At 43.1% G+C, this 21250-nt stretch overlaps 1 protein-coding gene across 21 annotated transcripts in view; it reads left to right on the top strand.

Annotated features, from left to right (window-relative positions):
* The first annotated feature begins 7330 nt into the window (after positions 1-7330).
* ARHGAP8 (Rho GTPase activating protein 8) overlaps positions 7331-21250 on the top strand; it is a 113542-nt gene continuing 99622 nt past the window's right edge. For 2 of the 21 annotated variants that reach the window (XM_038173385.2, XM_038173384.2), the window contains exon 1: positions 18397-18627. In XM_038173385.2, the coding sequence (XP_038029313.1) occupies positions 18474-18627 (154 nt within the window). In that variant the 5' untranslated portion in view covers positions 18397-18473. Of the gene's footprint in view, positions 7535-18387; positions 18628-19279; positions 19413-21250 lie in introns of those variants that run through there. The other 19 variants (XM_027450276.3, XM_027449913.3, XM_072041459.1 and 16 more) reach the window with 18 other exon arrangements.

Genomic DNA, 21250 nt, shown 5'->3' with positions numbered 1-21250 from the left:
TTCTCTTCACATCAGCCTCACTCCACACTTACTTCTCCAGTATAACCTCTCTTTTTTGCTCTAATATCCATGTATCACTTCACCTTCAGAGTAAACCCACAAAAGGAAAAAGTAATAATCACAGAGCTGATGCTTGCCATCACCTTGCTTGTGCAGCCGGCTGGGCTATAAATGCGTTCTGTGGAGTGTTCTGTGGAGTACTTTGCAAGGCAGGGATCTGTCCCTGAGTGCTTGTTAGGCACCTGAATCCCACCACTCATTAAAAACTTTATGCCAGCTGAGGATGTTATTAATACTAATTGGTGTAACTCAGCTAAATTCACTTGACATGAGGGCATCGACACTCTTCAATGCTCAAGAATCACTCTGTGTGTAACAGCACTTTGTGCAACTTCTTCGCATAACTTGTCACACCTGCCAGATGCATTTGCAATGTCATCAAAAAGCCTCCCCTAACTTTTTATCATGGTAATGATTCAGTATGAGTTTCCAGTGAAGAAATTTGCTTTTCTTAAATAGGTTTCAGAATAATGCTGTCATTCATGGTGCTCACTTTACTGTTTTTTAAAGATCACTTTGCAGAACAAATTTCCCTGGGACAGCAATATGTGAACAGAGATTAATGTTTTACATCCTGGAACAAGTTGTTTCAGCTATGCCCAAATCTTGCCAAAAAATAGCAGAGCTGAATGAAAATGATAGTATGAAAATGATAGCACTCTCTTCTCCTGCCAAATGTTTATTTCTAGCCCTGTGTTCTCTTTTCCACAAGTGATGGAGTCCACAACAAATCACATTTCATCTTAACCATGGAAAAAGAGATTCAAAGACATGGCATCTTGTCCTTTTAAAGTACTACTGAGAACAAAGCTTTAACAAAAATGAATGGGACAATACTCGTATTTCACTAGAATCTATGTAACATATGAAGGATGGATGGACTTCAGCATTAAATAATTACAGGCATATTTCTGCTCATAGTTACCTAAATTACTTGAAAGATGGGTGAAATCAATACAGTGTTCTTTGTTGTTGTTGTTTGTTTGTTTGTTCATTTGTTTTTTCTGTTTTGTCTAAATATAACTGATGATGAGCTACTTGAATAGGCTTTTGGTCTGTTCTTGAAGTTTCAGTACTTTTCTCAAGGTGACTGATCAAAATTTACAGCAATGGATAGCAGCAATTCCTAGAAAGCAGGCATTGCCATTGATTTTGACCTAAGCTTTCAGCTGGCAAGCCACCAATTACTTCTATAAAGGTTTCAGCCTCTTGGCATGGAAGTACACATTGTGCTGGCCCTTTGGCAGTCTGAGATGGCAGGTATAGCTGAGGTATCAATTCTGTTCTCTTGATGAAACTCACAGGCAGTTGCTGCTGCAGTGCAACATAAAGGTCTGCTTTGGAGGCTTTTGATCATGACAGATTTAATGAACTTCCCAAGCAGAAGACTTGAAGTGCATATATTCTTTAGCAGTAATACCCATTTGGCAACCAACACAATAGATGCTGATTGATGAGTTTACAAAGACATGTACTAACTATAAACTGTGCCCAAAAATTCCCTCTCTCTTTGGCAAGAACTGGTCAAATGTAAAGTAACACAACACAAAATATCAAAGTGTTATGAGGCAAACGTTGAATGAAAATCTAATTGAAATTCACCATACAATGTTTGATATGTGTAGGCTCAGAGATTTTAGTGCAAAGTGAAACATTTATTTGCACAAGTTTGGAGTGTTTTCTGTTTTGGCCTTTTATTTATTTTTTATTTTTTTCCTGGGCACTGAGAAATTTATCTAGCTTACAGCTTCCAAAGATACTGTACAAACGCTTCTAAAACTGCCACTAATCGCAGTAAACAGATTAGCAAAATCCTTTCTTTGCTGTGCAAAGCTGTTCATCAGACATCCGATTCAACTACCTGGAAGGCTTTTTGTTGTTACCTGGTATCGCTGGGAACTCCAGATAATGTTATTGCTAGAATCAAACTCAACAAATAAACTGCTATCATGCACCAAAACGCAGGCACACAGACAGGATAAGGAATGTTTCTATGACACATAGATGAGGCTTTCTTTAGGCAACATGGTATCTTTAAGTCATTTGCTCTTAATTGTATTGGTTTGGGAATTTTCAGTAGAGTGAGCTAGGAGATACTGCTTGGCCTGTGCTCTCAGGAAGACCTCCTAGGAAGATAGTTCAGCTTGTTGCTGCCTCTGCCTTGCTGCCTGATTTTTGTTGGTTTCTTAGACTCTAAGTTCTTGGGGACATGCTTCACTTCTGTTCTGCATTTGTGAAAGTCCTTTCACCGTGCAGTCCAAGGCTTGCATTCCTACAAAGCGTATAAAGAAATAAAAGCCCAGAGGTCAAGTAGTAGCATCTGTAGAGTGTGTAGAATTCCCCTAGTAGATTTGGGACTTTCTGAAGGAAGTTTCTATATAACCACAGTAACTTTTGCATAATTTATAAGAACTATGCACCTTTCCTTTTAGTTTTTCCTGCTTTATTTCCATTGGCTGTTGGCTTTTTCACATGCAGTGATTGTTCATAATATTAAGCCCTAACAGACAAGGCAGTGTAATGCTTCTGAAAATACAACAGATGCTTGTAATAGTATTGCCTTCTCTGCAGGGACTTCTATGAACTGATTCCCTGCTACGCTCAGCATGTTAACATCCAGGAGCAGAATATTGTTTGTTGAATTTATAATGGGGCCAAGGATTCAAAAAAAAAATGATCCACGGGGCCTTGTAACTACAGGAGCTCCAAACTATATGTTATCAAGCTGCCTTCTCTTTGCTAGTTTTCAAATGCAACTCAGTTTGCATTTATGGCCTCTTCTGAATAATCTTCACTTGGTATATCCTTAGTAAAAGACTGTCAAGAAGAATAATTATCAGCCAAGTACTGACATGTTCGGGAATATTCAGCACAAGGTTTGGAGCGTTATTAAAGTTAATGACTTCTTCTGTCACCCTTGAAATATGCATCGTCACTCTGGAAACCTCTATGTCTTGGAAGGTGTGCAGTGCAATGAGACGTGTAAGCGAACATGAGTCAGGCAGAATAGCATACATGATGAATGAAGAAAATAAGTTCTTAGGAAAGCCTATAATGCTAACAGAAGGGACAAAAAAATCTCTTTTCCATGGGTGAGGTGGGAAAATCACAGAATCACCTAGGTTAGAAGAGACCTCCAAGATCACCTAGTTCAACCTCTGACCTAACACTAACAAGTCCTCCACTAAACCATATCACTAAGTTCTACACCTAAACGTCTTTTAAAGACTTCCAGGGATGGTGACTCAACCACTTCTCTGGGCAGCCTGTTCCAATGCCTAACAACCCTTTCAGTAAAGAAGCTTTTCCTAATATTCAACCTAAACCTCCCCTGGTGCAACTTTAGCCCATCCCCCCTCATCCTGTCAACAGACACATGGGAGAATATACAAAGCCCCCCACCTCACTACAGCCTCCTTTAATGTACCAATAGAGAGTGATGAGGTCGCCCCTGAGCCTCCTCTTCTCCAGGAGGAACAGTCCCAGCTCCCTCAGCTGCTCCTCATAAGACTTGTTCTCCAGACCCTTCACCAGCTTCGTTGCCCTTCTCTGGACTCGCTCGAGCACTTCCATGTACTTCTTGTAACAAGGGGCCCAAAACTGAACACAGTACTTGAGGTGCGGCCTCACCAGAGACAAGTAGATGGGGACAATCACTTCCCCAGACCTGCTGGCCATACTGCTTCTTATACAAGCCAGGATGCTGTTGGCCTTCTTGGCCACCTGAGCACACTGCTGGCTCATATTCAGCCGACTATCCACCATCACTCCCAGGTCCTTCTCTGCCTGGCAGCTCTCCAACCACTCATCTCCCAGCCTGTAGCTCTGCTTGGGGTTATTGTGCCCCAGGTGCAGGACCCGGCACTTAACCTTGTTGAACTTCATACAGTTGGCCTCAGCCCATCAGTGCAGCCTATCCAGATCCTCCTGCAGAGCTTTCCTACCCTCGAGCAGATCGACACACGCACCTAACTTAGTGTCATCTGTGAACTTACTGGGGGTGCGCTCAATCCCCTCATCCAGATCATCGATAAAAGATATTAAAGAGGACTGGCCCCAGTACTGAGCCCTGGGGACGCCACTAGTGACCGGCCTCCAACTGGATGTAACTCCATTCACCACAACTCTTTGGGCCCGGCTACCCAGCCAGTTTCTAACCCAACGAAGCGTGCGCCAGTCCAAGTCAAGAGCAGCCAGTTTCTTGAGGAGAATGTTGTGGGGAATGGTGTCAAAAGCCTTGCTGAAGTCAAGGTAGACTACATCCACAGCCTTTCCCTCATCCACCCAGCGCGTCACTTTGTCATAGAAGGAGATCAGGTTCATCAAGCAGGATCTGCCTTTCATAAACCCATGCTGACTGGGCCTGATTGCCTGCTTGCCCTGCAAGCGCCACGTGATGACATTCAAGGTAATCTGCTCTATGAGCTTCCCTGACATTGAGGTCAAACCGACAGGCCTATAGTTCCCCAGGTCTGCCCTCTGGCCCTTCTTGTAGATGAGTGTCACATTTGCTAGCCGCCAGTCGACTGGGACCTCCCCTGATAGCCAGGACTGCTGATAAATGATGGAAAGCGGCTTGGCCAGCTCCTCTGCCAGTTCTCTCAGTATCCTTGGGTGGATCCCATTTGGCCCCATTGACTTGCATACATCCAAGTGCCGTAGCAGGTCACCTACCATTTCCTCATGGATTATGAGGGCGACATTCTGCTCCCCATCCCCTTCCACCAGTTCAGGGTACTGGGTATCCAGAGAGCAACTGGTTTTGCTGCTAGAGACTGAGGCAAAGAAGGCATTAAGCACCTCCGCCTTTTCCTCATCTTTTGTAACTAAGTTCTCCCCCACATCCAGTAAAGGATGGAGATACTCCTTTGTCCTCCGTTTTGCGTCAATGTATTTGTAAAAACATTTTTTGTTGTCTTTAACGGCAGTAGCCAGATTGAGCTTCAGATGAGCTTTGGCCTTTCTTATTTTGTCCCTGCACAGCCTCGCAACATCCTTATAGTCCTCCCTAGTGGCCTGCCCACATTTCCAAAGATTATAAACCCTCTTTTTTCTCCTAAGCTCAAACCACAATTCTCTGTTCAGCCAGGCGGGTCTTCTTCCACGCCAGCTCGTCTTTGGGCACATGGGGACAGACTGCTCCTGAGCCATTAAGATTTCCTTCCTAAAGAGGGCCCAGCCTTCCTGGACTCCTCTGCCCTTCAGAACCACCTCCCAAGGGACTCTGCCAACCAGTGTCCTGAACAGCTCTGCCCTCTGGAAGTCTAAGACTGCGGTTTTACTGATCCCCCTCCTGACTTCGCCAAGAACTTTCTACCATTTTGTGGTCACTCTGCCCAAAACAGCTCCTGACCAACATATCTCCCACCAGTCCTTCTCTGTTTGTGAGCAGAAGGTCTAGCGGGACACCTCCCCTGATAGGCTCACTAACCAGCTGCGTCAAGAAGCTATCTTCCACGCTCTCCAGAAACCTCCTAGACTGCTTTCTCTGGGCTGTGTTGTGCTTCCAGGATATGTCTGGGAAGTTGAAGTCCCCACAAGAACAAGCGCTGACGATTTCACAATTTCTGTCAGCAGCCTTTACAATTCCTCATCTGTCTCCTCATCCTAATTCAGTGGGCTATAACAGACCCCCACAAGGATGCTTGCCTTGTTGGCCTTCCTGCTGATCCTAACCCATAGGGACTCAACCTTATCATTCCAAGCCTCAAGTTCTGCGACATCAAAACACTCTCTGATATAGAGAGCCACACCACCACCCCTTCTTTGCTGCCAGTCCCTTCTGAAGAGCCTATAGCCAGTCATTGCAGCACTCCAGTCATGAGAGTGGCCCCACCACGTTTCCGTGATGGCAACCAAGTCATAGCCTGCCTGCCGCACGATGGCTTCCAGCTCCTCTTCTTTGTTACCATTCTGCATGCATTAGTGTAGATGCACTTCAGTTGCGCCACTGCCTTCTCCTCTGGCCTAGTCATTATTCCCCCTGGCACACCTCCAACAAGCCTTATTTCAGTCCCATCCCCCTTCTTACCTAGTTTAAAGCCCTCTCAATGAGCCCTGCTAGCTCCTGGGCTAGGATCCATTTTCCCCTTAGCGATAGGGACCCGTCTGTGGCCATCAGGCCAGGTGCCGAGTAAAGCACCCCATGGTCAAAATAAAATAAAATAAAATAAAATTCTGTGTTGGCACCAGCCTCTGAGCCATGTGTTTATCAGGTGGGCTTTCCGTGTCCTCTCTGTACCCCTCCCTGCCACTGTAGGGATGGACGAAAACACAACCTGTACTCCCACCCCATACATTAACCATCCTAATCCCCTAAAGCCCCATTTGATAGCCTTCAGGCTTCTCTCTTCAATGTTATCACTGCCAGCCTGGACTATCAAAAGAGGGTAATAGTCAGAGGGGCAAAGCAGGTTGGGAAGCTTTCTGGCAATGTCCCTGACCCTAGCCCCAGGGAGGCAGCAGACTTCCCTACAGGTAGGGTCAGGCTGACAAATAGGGCCCTCTGTTCCCCTGATAAGGGAGTCACCTACAGAGATTACCCTTCTGTCTTTCTTGGTGGAGGCAGTCTTGAGGTGTGGAGTCAACTTCCTTGCCCTAGGCATCCTCCTGGGCAGACTTCCTACCCCAACCTTACCCATTGCTCTCTCAAACTCCAGGGCCTCAAATTTATTGTGTAAGGGCACTTGGGAAGGTAGGGCCGGTGGGGGGGGGGGGGCGGGGGAGGGAAGGGGGCATCGCCTGCAATGTCTCCATTCCTCCTCAACGCCCAGGTCCCCTCCCCTCTGCCCGACTGTGACAGGGCAGGGGGCCCACCCCCATTTGGGGTGTCTCACTCCAGTACCTCTCCTTCAGGCCCTGCAGGGAGTCACTCCACCAGTCTATCTCCCACTCACACTCACTGATGGCCCTCAACCTCTCCGCCTCCTCCTTGAGCCCTGCCACCAGGCGGACCAGGTCATCCACCTGCTTACACCTCAGATACACGGTGTCTCTCAAAGGGCAGCAACAGGCTCAGGCACTCCCTGCATCCAGAGACCTGAACTGCCGCATTGCTGAGCGGGAAGTCAGTCTGGGTGGTTACAGACTTCCTAGGGAGAGCTCTCTGCCTAGTGTAGACCATTACGCCCTTGCTAGTGGATGACAGCCGTTAGATGAGTTGTTCTTATGGGCGGGGGGATCGCTCTGCCCTCCCGGCTCGCCCTGCCTGCACTAACTACCACGCCCCGCCCTGCTTGCCCGTCCAGGTCGCCGCGCCCCCCAGGGGCGGCTTTTGAACGGCCGGGGAGGGGGCGCTGCCGGCTCCGCCTACGTCTCGTCAGCCTCCCTCGCGCGGGCTGCCGGGCTTTGGCAGCTCCCTCGGCTGCCTCGAGTGGCCTTGGTGCCGGAGGAAAAGCTCTCCCTGTCCCGGTATCCCGCTCCGCTGCAGAACGCGTCTGTCCCGGAGCCGATCGCCTCGCCAAGTGAAAATGGGGTAGGTTTTATTTTCTACCGTCTTGAAAGATTTCTGGGAGTGCAGGCAAGGGCTTAGAGAGAAAATATGCATGAAAAATGTAAAGGTCCGTGAAATAAATTATAAACAACTCGTTTCCAACATTCAGTCCTTATATAGCATTGTTTTGTCTTCTCCATCTCCCAGCCATTCTCCGCTGATTTTTCAAACTTTTCTGTGAATAAAGTGTTACCCCTATACTGAAGCCAGGGATAGAAAAATGGGGGCTTGCTTAATCGCAATGATGATTTCTAAATAAAACAATTGTACTTACTGAAGTTAGGAATGGAAGAATGGGGGCTCGCTTAATCGCATTAAAATAGATATTGCTGAGTGCCTTTGCTTACTGCTGTGCAAATTAACTGAAACAAGGAGTCTTGAGACCCCTCACAGAGGATGTTTCCTGACAAAATGGGGAACCTGTCTCAAAAAATAGCTGAGACCAACCTTGTGGTTTGGACAAGAGACAAGGAGCAGTTAGGTCTGTACAAAGGCAACAAGTGGTGATGAAGAAGAGTTATCAACCTTCATTCCCGTGATCCCCTGATGATCACCACCAGAAGCCACTATGCAGGTGCAGATGGGAGGAGTTTATGGAAATGACTTCTTGGAGCTAATTTTAATACAAAGTGGAGATAGGTCATGAATATGTATAGCTGTATTGGGAAACTTAATACATATGTAACTCTTTACTGCATATAACCAAAGCAAGTTGCCGCGTTAGGGCACTCATGCCTTTGGGAGCTATCCCGCATGTGCCCAGCTCCGAAATAAACCGCATACCTACTTTATGACTCATTTGCTTTGAGTTGTAGAGTTCTTCCATGAATCAGTACTACTCTGACAGGCTTTGTAGCTTCAGTCATTGTTCTCGTCCAGAAAACCCTTCCTCCCCATGAGGTCTTTGGTCATAAAAATCATTCTCAGCCATAGAAAGCTTCAGCAGAGCCCACAGTTAACCACTGGATTCCTGCAGCCTCATTGCTCCACTTGCAGGCATTCTTGAGCGTTCACCCTCAGCAGGTTCTCTCCAGTTAATCAGCTCTGCACTGAGTCCCTTTGCACATGGCCTCTACCTTTCTGAAGGGGTATATAACAAATGTATTTGCCTTCATAGCTGAAGGGGAGGGAACACTGCATCCCCCCAGCTACAATTTCCTATTTTTTCATGATTATTTTTTAACTCATATTTTATTCAGTTTTCCTAATTTTTAACTCAGATTTTTCTGTTACATTTGGCTTTTCCTTATTATTTTTTTTCCCAGACTGGTATCTTTAGACTATGATTAAATGGATGCAATGAAATGCCTTTCATGTTTTGTTTGTTTGTTTTTGTTTTGTTTTTAATTATCAAAAACTCTGACTTTTGAAAGTGGGATCATTCTGTAATACTGTGCAACTTGAAATTAATGTTTCCAAGAATAATGCATGATGCTCATTTGCCCTTTGACAGATTGCAATTTAAACATTTACATGTTATAAAATTTTCAGTCCTGTACTTTGGAAAATCTCCACTCCCAGTGTGAACGTGTGCGACATTTCTTCCTTATTGTGTTTGATTTTTATCTCATCTTGCTTAAATCTGAACTTTCTCCTTTTGGTACATATGACTGCCTCTAGGGTTCTTGAATATGTACAAGGACAATACATGAATCTGATCTAAAGCTCTATTTGATCATATCTTTTTAACAACCCTAAATACTTTTTTGGAAATCCCGGTCTTTCTGTGATGAAAATGGCAGTGTCTGGGAAGAACAGCTTATTCCTATTTGTATCAGCATCCACTTCTAGAAATAGTTGCACAACAGTGGGTATATCAATATAACTAAAGCCTTGCATTTTTCTGGTGTTGTCAAGATGTTAGGTGTCATTTTCCGGAGACACAATTTTGCTTGTTAGATATATATAAAGTATAAAACACTTTCAAAACAGCTTTTGAATTTAGCTAGGGCATGTACTTGCTATTGTAACTACAAATAGTACTAGCAATACTAGTAGTACCAGCTACTACATGGAATTATTAATTGGCTGCTTACCTCATCCATATGCAATATACTACCTGAACCCTATTCATCATGCATTCAGCTAAGACCAGAGTTATTTAAACACTCTGTTGCTTTAAATCAATCCACAAATACACTAGGAGACTTCCTCCTCTGTTGTACTGCTCATCCTACAGAGACACAGTATCCAGCATAGCTTTTCCTTGGTCCTTGTTTCTGGCGCTGTTGGATGCTAGTCAAACTGCTTATCAGTCACACACTCAAGTTCCTCATTATCTCAGTTCCACAGCTACAAAATACAAAAGTTATAAAGCAGTCTGCCAGTGCTTTGGCCAACACACACACTATTTAGCTGTAAGTACATACATTCCATTGGTTTATGAATACTTCTTGTCTTAAGAACAGGTTTCTTTTTAATAAAAATAATAATAATAATAAGTAAACATGACTTGTTAAATCTCTGTGGGTGAAATCCGCATTGTGCTCTGATGTGCCTTCCTCATGAGAAGCTGGAAACTCATGAAGAGTGGAGTTCAGGGGCAATGGGCAGCTTGTGAATCTGAGCTTTGTCCTTTGGTATTACATTTGATGCCTTGGCAACATACCTTGAAATTTAGGCAATTCACCTTCTAGTAATTTCTTCAGAGTTGTTTGTGTTTTGTGTTGTGTTTTTGTTTTTTGTTTTTTTTTCCTACAACTCCTCCATCAAACCCCTTCTAAGTGATGGTTTTGACCTGTGAAATTCATGAGAGGACTATAGTTTTCCTTTCTGCACCTCAACTCCTCTCTTTTCAGGCTAAGGCTGCATAGGTCAGAAACTAGTGCCATGTGTGTAAGCGTGTGTCCTGGTTTCAGTTAGGACAGAGTTAATTTTCCTCCTAGTAGCTGGTAGGGCGCTATGTTTAGGCTTAGGATGAGAGGAGTGCTGATAACATGCTGATGCTTTAATTGTTGCAGAGCAGTGTTTACACCAAGCCAAGGACATTTCAGCTTCTCTCTCTGTCCTGACAGTGGGCAGGCTGGGGGTGCAGCAGAAGCTGGGAGGGGACAGACTCAGGACAGCTGACCCAAACTGGCCGAAGGGGTATTCCATAACATATGGCATCATGCTGAACAATATATAGGCTAGCTGGGGTGGGGAGGCCGGCTGCTCGGGGATAGGCTGGGCATCGGTCGGTGTGTGGTGAGCAAGTGCATTATGCATCATTTGTTTTGTACACATTATTATTAGTAGCACTATCACTGCTGTTATTGATGTTGTTATTGTTATTTTTCTGTCTCAATAAACTGTGTTTATCTCAACTCACAGGCTTCGTTTTCCCGTTTCTCTCCCCCATCCCAGAGAGGGAGGGGGAAGTGTGAGCGAACCGCTGTGTGGTGTTTAGCTGCCCGCAGGGCTAAACCACAACAGCATGTTCAGCAAAAAATGCTAATAATCCTACGTTGTCTTTGTTTTCTTTTTGGTGAGGCCCTGGAGAATTTGCATGAATAGAAAGCCAGGTAGGCATAAAACAGTGAGGAATGGATCCCCTGGCTTGAACACTAAGCAGTAGCTCCAGCCTGAGTGATGAACCTAGGCTATTAAAATGATTCTTTTACAAGAATAAGGTATGTGTTCTCAGGGTGTCTCTTTAGTGCTGACCGTTATTGCTGTTAATGATGCATTTGCAGGGAAGTTTGGTGGACATTTTGGACCCAGTTCAGCCTAAACACAGCACCATCGGCTTCAGTGGAATTCTGCCCATTGAAATGAAGCCCAAGTTTTTTGCACCATGTTTTACAGCATGTGCTGCTTCGACGAAAGGGAATTGCAGTTGAATGCTGGCTTTTTAAAATGTTTTCACTCTTGAAAGAAGCCTGATTGACAAAGAATATGAGCCATTGAATTATAACGCACCAGATTTTACTAAGAACACTCTAAATATGCAAATTTATGGGAGGGGAAGCAATATTCTTGCTCCTATTTAGGATGGGCTTGATAGACAGAAATAATTTTCTTGTCACTTTTTAAAGAGAAGAATTATTAATTCTGCTTTGTCTGTAGAAAGGCAAAAGCCAGCAATCATATTACAAAGTAGGTTGCATAAATTGGTTGACTTTCAATGCTTCTCTCCCCATCACATCGTATGAAGAAGAAAAGATTTCTTAATGGTGCCAGGTTCCATTAGAACAGTAGCGCAACATAGTTTTAATTGACACATACCATGTCTCAGGAAAATAACAGGCCAACTCCCTGACCATTCAATTACCATATAAATAAGAATAGACATATCTCCCCTCATATCAGCATCATGATTTTTTGTTGTTGATGAAAATATGTTAATAGGTAAAAGCAGCTTTTCATTTGAATAATGACTTAATGCTTCTGTGAACTTCAGAACCTCAGCACCTGCTAGGGTGCTGCTGTGGTATATAAATCTGGTCAGGGAAATGAAGCATGCAAGTCCTCTGCTGTCTTTTATACAGAAGACTATCATTGATGGGAGACAGGAAAAAGACCAATGATGCATGCTTTATGGTGTAGATCAATTTTCTTCTTTGTGCATAGCCAGGTGGAGCTCATCCTTCGAAGGTACATGCTTCAGATTTACAAGATCTCTGAAGAAACAACCAACGCTACCCATGTGACTTGGCCATAAGAGAGGCACCAGATTTGAGTCAAAATGAAATACATGTGGGGCCCAAAGTTCAAACAGGTATTGCTATTCAAGTTACCATCCTATTAAGGAAGAAAAATAAAGGCAACAACATGCTCCCCCAACCTCATTTCTGAAATAACTTTATCTTGCACACCGACTGCTTAATAAGAGTTTTGTGCATGCGAAAGGAGAGAAAGTGCTTTGAGGCTGGACCCTGTATCAGTGCAGCATCCCAATCTGCCGCTAGATGCTGTGATATACGGTAGCATGGGGCTCTGCAAGTAGTGGTTATCAGATAAAACTCACTGTTAAGATTGCACAGTTGTGAATCAGCTGTTAAAAATAATGCTTCCACTAGATGGAAGGCTATTCTTTCTGCTGTCTCCTCATCAATTCCCCCTACTCAGTGAGACTCGGACCTGAAAGCCACTGTGCTGTAATTGTATCCCTGTGTCACTTGGGAAAGCACTTATATTGCATTGGCAATTCACTCTGCAAGGACCATTTGATTTTCAAAAGGTGTACTTAGCATATCTGTCTGAAAAATCCAATCTGTTAAGTATTAGCTCCAAATGACATATGTGTTCACACAGAAAGCAGGAAAACCATCGGGCTTTGCAGAACAGTAATTTCACAACAGTTCCTCACAAGTGAATTCCTCAAAATGTCTATGTCTTTCTATCCTTCTGACCATGGAATAAGAATTCATGTCCATTTGTACTGTGCACTTGGAATGGTTCAGATAAAGGAATGTGTAAATAGATACCTTTGCTTGTATTTGCTGCTGTAGCCTTTGTGTTTCTCTCCTAAGGCTTGTTACTGCAATAGTCCTGCTATAACAAAAGGACCTCTTTTCTTAGTTTGGCTTATGAAAGAGCATTTTAACAGGACTGTCCTGGAAATGGAGTAAGATTCAGTTTACCCGCCATCTTCATCAAATAGGAGAAAAAATAATAGGGTTCAAGCAAGCACAGTACTGATATATATATATATATATGAAATGCATATATAAATACCAATTTAAGTTCTTTTTACATTCCTTCTGAATTTTTGTTCCATTGAGAATACACATGGATTCCAAATTTCATTCAGCCATTTCAAAAAGCAGACGATACTCCATAATAGCCTACATGGAAGTTTCAGTGTAATAGAAGTCAACAGAAGCCATATGGAACGTGAATGAAATTGCCTTGCTTTGTTGTCCATTATCTAGTGGTCTAGTTCCATATGGTGATTGAGCTCTGTTTACATGACTTTGATGATGTAGGCATCTATTTTATTGGAATTGTTAACCAATTAATAAAAATCTACTGCCATATGTGCTGATTCTACAGTTTGCTGTTTTATTTGCATTGGAAACTGTTTTGGGAAGAACTCTTATCTAAATCCTGTTCTGATTATGATAGTGTCCTTCTATACAGAGACTCAGATCACAGTTGCACATCTAATTTGTGAGAGAGGAAACTCTTGATGAAAACTGATACAAAGCTTTTGGTAGAAATTCAGATCCAAGCCATTCATGACCTGACTCAAGCCAGCTCTTTATGTTCCATAACTTGGGGACAAATTCCAATTAATGAATGCATGTCAAAAAGCAGAGTGTAAGTCATCACCTGATGCATAATTTAGGAAAGTGTTAAATACGAGGTAGAAAGATTCATGAATAGGCTTCTGGACAAAAGCTGAAGAAATTGATAAAAAGAACTTGGTTCCAAGATTATTCATTAGTTGTTAAAAAAATTTGGAAAGGGGTTTAAATCTCTCTCTTTGGTTGAAGACCAGATCTTTTATGTCTTCACAAGGGACAGATTTTGTCATGTTTTCCTACCAAGAAGTGTGCAACTTTTTGAACGCGTGGTACACACTGAGAGGTGGACCAATGTGCTTCTTACTGAATTCTTTGGCTGCAGAAGGTATCTCTCAGAAAAATCCATACCTGTCGTCTTTCTCATTCATTCCTCATTTATCTCTGCCCTCAAGGAATTACCAGATAAATTACATTTATCGTCTAAAGCAACAAACATATTTGTGCAGCAGTGGTTTAGAGGTACTTGTGGGTCATAAAGTACCACTCTTTCAGTTAATCTATGCATCATAATTAACTTCTTTCAAAAAAGCACGCACGCTAGTTGCCAGAGTAAATAGTTTTGCTGCATAATGTGGTAATATTAACCCAGCAACAGAGGATTTGGCCCATATCAGCATTTATTTCCTTTAAAAGGGAGTGACTGAAAAGAGCCTGTGGATTCACCGGACTGCTATTACCATAGCTCACTAATGCTAATTACTGTGGAATTTCCTGTTTGAGGAAATCCAACTGTGAGTTCATAAACGTGTGAAAGCAAATGGAGAGGAAAAACAAAATTCAGACAGCTCTTCAGTCACTTAAATCTTGCTTTCGAATCACAACTTTCTTCCTCTATTCTGTTCTGTTCTGCAGCAATGCAAGCTACATGAAGGGGGGAAGTATTAAAGAAACAAAACCAGAAAACAAGCAGTTCTTTTTTACTGACATGTGTATTATTTTTACTCTAAGTGGTATAACAGGAATTTCTTCTCATGTTTTAAACCATGTTTTTGCTTTATTACCCATGCTGTAGTACTTCACTGCCATTTTAGAAATTACAGATTCATTCAAAGAACACTGCTGAATACTGAATTTGTGTATTTATGTTGCATTCATTGTGGTAACTTAAAATATACATCATAAATAACCCTAGTAATAAGGAACACAGTAACCCATATTAAGTAATTTTTGTGTTAGAAGGCTCTCATTTGCAGCTTTTTTAAAGCAAAGTGTAACAATAGTGAATTACATTCCTTAAGTGAAACTGTATATAAATTACAGATTTGTAGATGACAAATAACATATATTTTGTTCTTGTTCATATAAAATGAAAGGATAGGATATACACACATTTGAGAGTCAGATTGGGTACGCTCACCCATATCATTCTCTTATCATGAAGAAAAAAGACTGCATAAGTTAATATGCGTAGTCTGGTAAGCATTAGCCTGGTAAACATGCCACAGCATTACTTGAAAACATGATTTTGCTGTTTTTGTTGATCTTTTCTCCAGTTCCCATAAAGTCAGCTGCCCTCAGTGCTGAAACGTTATCTTAGAGACCCAGGATGCAAACCTGTTGCATTTTGAGATTAAAAATCTGAGGCCATCTTTTACGGAGTAAAAACACATTGCCTGATATTACTACACTATTTTATCAGTCAAACTTGCTTTCTGTGTTGAAACTGTAGTCTATACTTAACTTTATACTTAGCTTTCAATCCTAGCTACGATCCTGGAATATTGATCATCTACCCATGCAGTTAAAACAACACCAGTGGTATACACCTTATGTGGGCATTCAGCCAACATAAGATGATGAGCAGCTGAGACCAAAGTCTTCCAATGACAATCCTACAGTCCTTGCAGTTATCACTGCCCTAATTTGAACTTTGCTGTGCAGGAGATCTCAGTGAGTAGAAGTTCCCACTCTTCAAAATTTCTAGATAACCTCTTTTCTACAAATTGAGCTTAGGGTGATAGACAGGTTTCCATCTAAAGTTCTTTCTAAACAACCTGTTTATTGAAACATGCAGAAAGACACAGAAGGGCTAAGGTACAATCAAGGAGAGTTTCATGCCCAGTGAATGATATAGAAGTACAGTAGACCAACCAAAAATTTGGACTTGCCTTCCTCTCTTCCCATTGGTACTACTGCTCTGAGGAATTAAATGCCACTCCCAGGAATGACCTCACCATAGTCATTACCATCTGGAAGAAGGCAGTTGGAGACTCATATAAATTGGTAGCTAATCAAGAAGGTGGCAAAGTCCACAGAAAGAGATCTCTTTTAGACCAGACTGACATGAGCAAAATAGCTCTCATCTATAGGACAACCTCTTACCCATGAACTTCACTTCTGCATCTCATTTTGAGATGGCAGTTGTCTGCAATTGCACAAGCAAAATGATTTTGTTTTAAAATAATAAGGTTTATTCTAAATCCATTGACTGAAAGTGTTAATAAAGAGAAAACTGGAAGCATTGTTCTTAGCTGTTTTTTTGTGGTTGCAGACACAATGTTAAAATAATAAAAATAAAAGTATAAAACAATGCTTTTGAAACATACAAAGCAATGTCAGAACATTCAGGTTGCATGCATAAAATCATGAAGGCATGATTGTAAGTAAATCTGGGAACTAGGCAATCTGAATGCACAGTTTTTCAGAAGAAACCTTTGAGGCAGGCTTTGAAGTAAAAAAAAAAAAAAAAAAAAAAAAAATTTGGCTTTTTCAGCCTGAGGAGTAAGTCCAAAATCAATCATAGGCCTGCTGTGCTTTAATTTCAGGTCAGACCTAGTAGCAACAACAGCTCAGGAAAGACTCTGAAAAGTCCAGAGACTTCAGGGGGGATTTGGTGAGAAAATGAAGTGATCCAAGCAACTACAGGCTCTTTTAACTGATCTCATTAGTGCACAAAGCTTTAAAACAAATGCTGAATGAAAACCTAATTAAAGATGTGGAAGTAAATGCAAAACTAGTTAAATGCAGCAGAGCTTCACCAAGAATAGAATATACCATTCTAAGCCAGCATCTTTCTCTGATAAATCATTTTTTCAAACAATGAAAATATGGTAGATAAAATCTTTCTGGACTTTAATAAAACATTTGAGAGGATGCCATGCAAGAAAATATTAATTAAGATGGAGAGATGTGGATGAATGTAAGGCATGAAAAGTAAGGATAATAGCATGTGCTGAAAGGGAAACTCTGGATGGAAGGCGGTTACTAATGCAGTTCCATAGGGACTGATCTCAGAACTAATCTTAGTTTAAATTTTATTGGTGACCTTGGCACAGAAAACATGAGTGTGCTAACGAAATTTGCTGATGACATCAAGCTAAGACCTTCTGTTACAAAAGAAAAGGACTGGAATACCTCATGGAAGGAATTGTATAAGTCTGTTGACTGGAGAAAGAAATGACATGCAATTTAATGGAAGAAATACAAAGTCATGCACTTAGCAAAAGTACTTATTAATTCTAATAAAGTAAGGAGGAGGCTTCTCCACACAGACAGAAGAAAGAAAAGAAACTGCATCAGTCAGAGGCAGAAGGGAATCCACAGTGAGCTGCTTTTTGTTTGGAAAAGGTGGCACAAGCAACATGCTAGAGCCATACAGGCAGTCGTTCTGGTCAGTGCTGGCGTTCCCATCTCTGACAGCAGCCAGCAGCAGTAGTCAGAGAAAAGGGGAATCCATCCTGGATCTGTGGAAGCAGCCGGCAGTTTGTGACTCAGTGATGTCTTTGTGCCTTTTTTCATGCCCTTTTTTTTTTTTTTTTTTTTTCCCTCCTTCCAGTGATTTAGCTTACTTCCTACCTCCCCCCCCACACACACACCTCTTGTTGGCAATGACTGTTTCCCAGCATCAGTCTGAGGGAGCAGTTAGAAAATGGCATAATCCAGGTGAAACTGTGGGACAGATCAACCTAGAACATTTAATTAGGATGCCGATGGTACTTTGTACCGTATCCTACCTGCTTTGGGACTACGTCCACTTGGGTAGCCTAGAGGAGTTACTGGTGTCGTACACTTTGGAAAAAAAGGTATGTGAAAATGATGAATGTCGGTCTTTTGTATACAAACTGGAAAATTCCTCTGGGCAGATGTCTCCTGTTTGTTCTCCAGACAGATGGAGCAGTGCCACTGCACACTCGCAGTGCAGAGCCCCTCGACACATGCAGGCCTTGCAGCAAGGGGCTGCATTTTTGACTTTTCCTCCGCAGATCTCTGGAGCAACTCACACAGGTCCGATCCCCCCTCAGCTCTACGTCAGTGTGTTCACTGCTCCCTGCTGTATTCAGATGGTGCTGCTCAAACACTTGATAACTGATTCCCCCCCAGTAATAAAGAGGCAGTAAAATGTGATTATTTTCCATATCTTCCTTCTGCATTTGGTTTTATTTTCTTCCTTCCCTCTGGAAATCCAACTAACTCGGATACCGACTACTCTGATACTCGGTTACCCCCAGACCCACGAGCATGCAGTAGGGACGCTGAGGGACCCTGTAGTCACAGCAAGCTCAGCCTCAGCTCCTGCTGCCTCCAGCAACCCTCAGCAGGAACAGAAACCGAAAGGCCCCGGGGCTTTGCCATGCCCCTCGCAGCCCCAAGCCGAGCCCGAGGGGCAACCCCTCTCTTTCTCTCTCCCCCCCCTTACCCTCCCTTCTCTCCCTTCCCTCCCCTATCCTCTGTCTCAGTCTCGGTCTCTTTCGATGGCAGACGTCCCCGCGCTTCCTCCCGGCGGCCGGAGGCGCCCTGCCTTCGGCCTTCGCCCCTCCTCCGGCCGCCCACAGGTGAGGCCAGCCCCGAGGCCTGCTGCTGGCCGACAGGAGGACCTGCGGTGCCCGCCTGTCGTGCCCCCGCCAGGTATGTCAGAGCTGCCGGGCCCCGCCGGCCGCCGCCACCTGGGGGCAGCGGGAGGGAGCGGCCCCCGTTCGGCCCCTGCCCCTGGGGCCCCAGCGGTTGCCTGCCGGAGAAGGGAGGGAGAAAGCGGCTGGGGCTGCCCAGGGCGGAGGGAGGGAGGATAGGGTTCGCTTTCCAGCCAGCCTCTGCGGTGGTGCTGGCCTTTGGGCGAGAGATGCCCCGTCGGAAGGTGCAGCGACCCGCTGGTCGGGCTGGGGTTCTCTGCCTCCTTTCTTCCTTGTGTGTGTATGCTAGGGAGGCAGCCTTGCTGTTCCCCTGTGCAGTGTTTGGCGTGCCCCGTGAGGACACACAAGAGGTTTTTGTGCGGGGCAAGATGACTGTAAGCTAAAGAAGCTTTTAGCTTCCAGTATGACCAACTGGGAGCATGAATGTGCTCGTTCTGTGGGATGCGTCCATTTCTACAATATCCCACAACAATAGGATTCAAAGTTCATAATGATGGATGGGGTCAACAGTCGCAGGCTTTATATGAGGCTGTTGGCTTACAGCTGTGCTTGCTCCTCAGTCACAGAACTGAGCCTTGTAGCTGTTTACACAGGGATATGACTCAGTCCAGGAAGATTTTCTATGTTCATGCAATGTCATTTTTCCGGTTCAATGGTGGGTGGGTGAATTTGTGCTCTTGTGGTCATGCCCCCTGACTTCATGGAAGGACCAAAAGCTTCTGTGTGGAAGAGCTGTTGGAGAATTGGAGCTCATGTTTGGATATAAATCTCACAATACACAGGGTAAGCAGGGGTAAAGATTACAGTAAACGTTGTGCCTTGTCTGGATGTGACAAACTGAGGGTGTAGAAATTTAACACTGTAACTAGAAGCCATAAAATCTCATAAAGAATGTCTTTAGCTATATACTCATATGTTGTTCTTTTAGGGCTTCTTTCCTCCTCTTTGTTACCAGTCCTTTGAAAAATGAATTCCTCTTTATTGATACTATAATATGTATTTATTATTAGTTTAATTTTTCAGCACTCTTTTTATATATATAGCATCTGGCTTTTCTGTGAAACGTGAAGGGGGCTGAATTCATGTTGTACATGAATATTTCATTCTGACCTTTCCAGATGTCTGAACAATGATCCTGTGACCTTGTTATTGCACAGCAAGTTTTCCAGGTAGGAGGCAGAGCAGGGTTTTGTTGATACAGGTTTAACCTCAGGTGGGCCGTGGTAGCCCAGGAGAGCATTCTGGAACTGATGCTATGGGTGAGTTGCCACCAGCATTCCTGCAATTCCTTCCTTCCTTGGAAACACACCCTGGTAGAAGTTGTCCACCAAGAGGCTGAAAACCTCCAACAGTGGCAAAAGAGTTTAAGCCCTTCTTTACGTGCTTGCACTGCAACTAAACAGCTCATCTCAATCTGAGGGAGAAGCCCATTTCCAAGGAGATACCTTTCCCCTTCCCACAAATGTGACCAGGTGCACAGACAGGAGTCCCCTGTCCTCTGTGTTGTAATGATGGCCTTGCTGGGATGTTGGCAGTTTTTCTTTTTTAACACAGATGAGCTTTTTGCCTGTTACTCAGTCCCTGCACTGAATGATCACTAAACTGCTTTTTGTCTGGTCTTTCCCCTTTGCAAGTCCAGCCTAGGTGACTAGGTACAGGAGTGAAGGCTCCTTCTGGAGCAGCAGCCAGGGCCTTTGAAGGTAAGGGCCTCACTACTTTTGAGGAGTGACCTCTGCTTTTGTGAGGTGTTCTGGGATCTATGTGTGATTTTGCTGCATGCTTGTTATTGACAAGCATGCCATATATGTTGTCTAAAACGGCATGCCATTTTAGCCTCGAATTTAGCAGTTTGCTGAAGAGGGTTTTGAATGCATCTAAGAAAGGCTACAATGATTCTGTGACAAAATAACTTTTAAAATAAAGTTGCTTTTACACAAATTAGTTGCTGTTTTGATGGCTTCAGACAAAAATATGCAGTCATACTAAGTGGAACTAAGTGTATTATGTGAAATGAAGGTGACTTCATTGTGTTGGTTTATTCATTGTTAGAGCAGGAATTCAAAAACTAAATAACCATGGTGAGATGTAAACTGGATTTTTAAAGGTATTCTGGTTTGAATAGATGCTTAATAGTAGTACAGCTGGGGAAATGCATAAACAATATTTTTGTACTTATTAAATTTTAAGTTTTACTGTAAGAATATGGATAGAGCCATGAAATCATTCTTTAACTCAGCTGAATGAGTATTCTGTATGTTCATGCGGGTATCAGCTTTAAATTAATGCTTTTTTTTTTTTTTTAAGGGAAATTGTTCAGAGTCAAAACTGACCTTGATGTAAAGTGTTTGTGTGTAGAATAGCTGTAGGTGTTTATGCTGTGCTGACTGGATTGGTTTAAGTTTGAAATTCAGCTATAATTGAACAGTCATTATTTAATACTCGTTATTGAAATTAGAAATCCAATTTTATTTAAAATTGATTTTTGATTAGAATTATCAATGCTTCATATTTTTGTGGCATTTAATAGACCATTATAACTCTAAGATAAGGATTGTTGCCCTCCAGACCAAACAAGTGATTGTCCAAAATGTTGCTAAGGCTACGGATGTAGCTCTGAGGGG

The sequence above is a fragment of the Anas platyrhynchos genome, chromosome 1 (genome assembly GCF_047663525.1).
Source record: "Anas platyrhynchos isolate ZD024472 breed Pekin duck chromosome 1, IASCAAS_PekinDuck_T2T, whole genome shotgun sequence".
Lineage (NCBI taxonomy): Eukaryota > Metazoa > Chordata > Aves > Anseriformes > Anatidae > Anas > Anas platyrhynchos.
The sequence above is the reverse complement of the archived record's forward strand: the minus strand, read 5'-3'. Positions and strand labels throughout refer to the sequence as shown.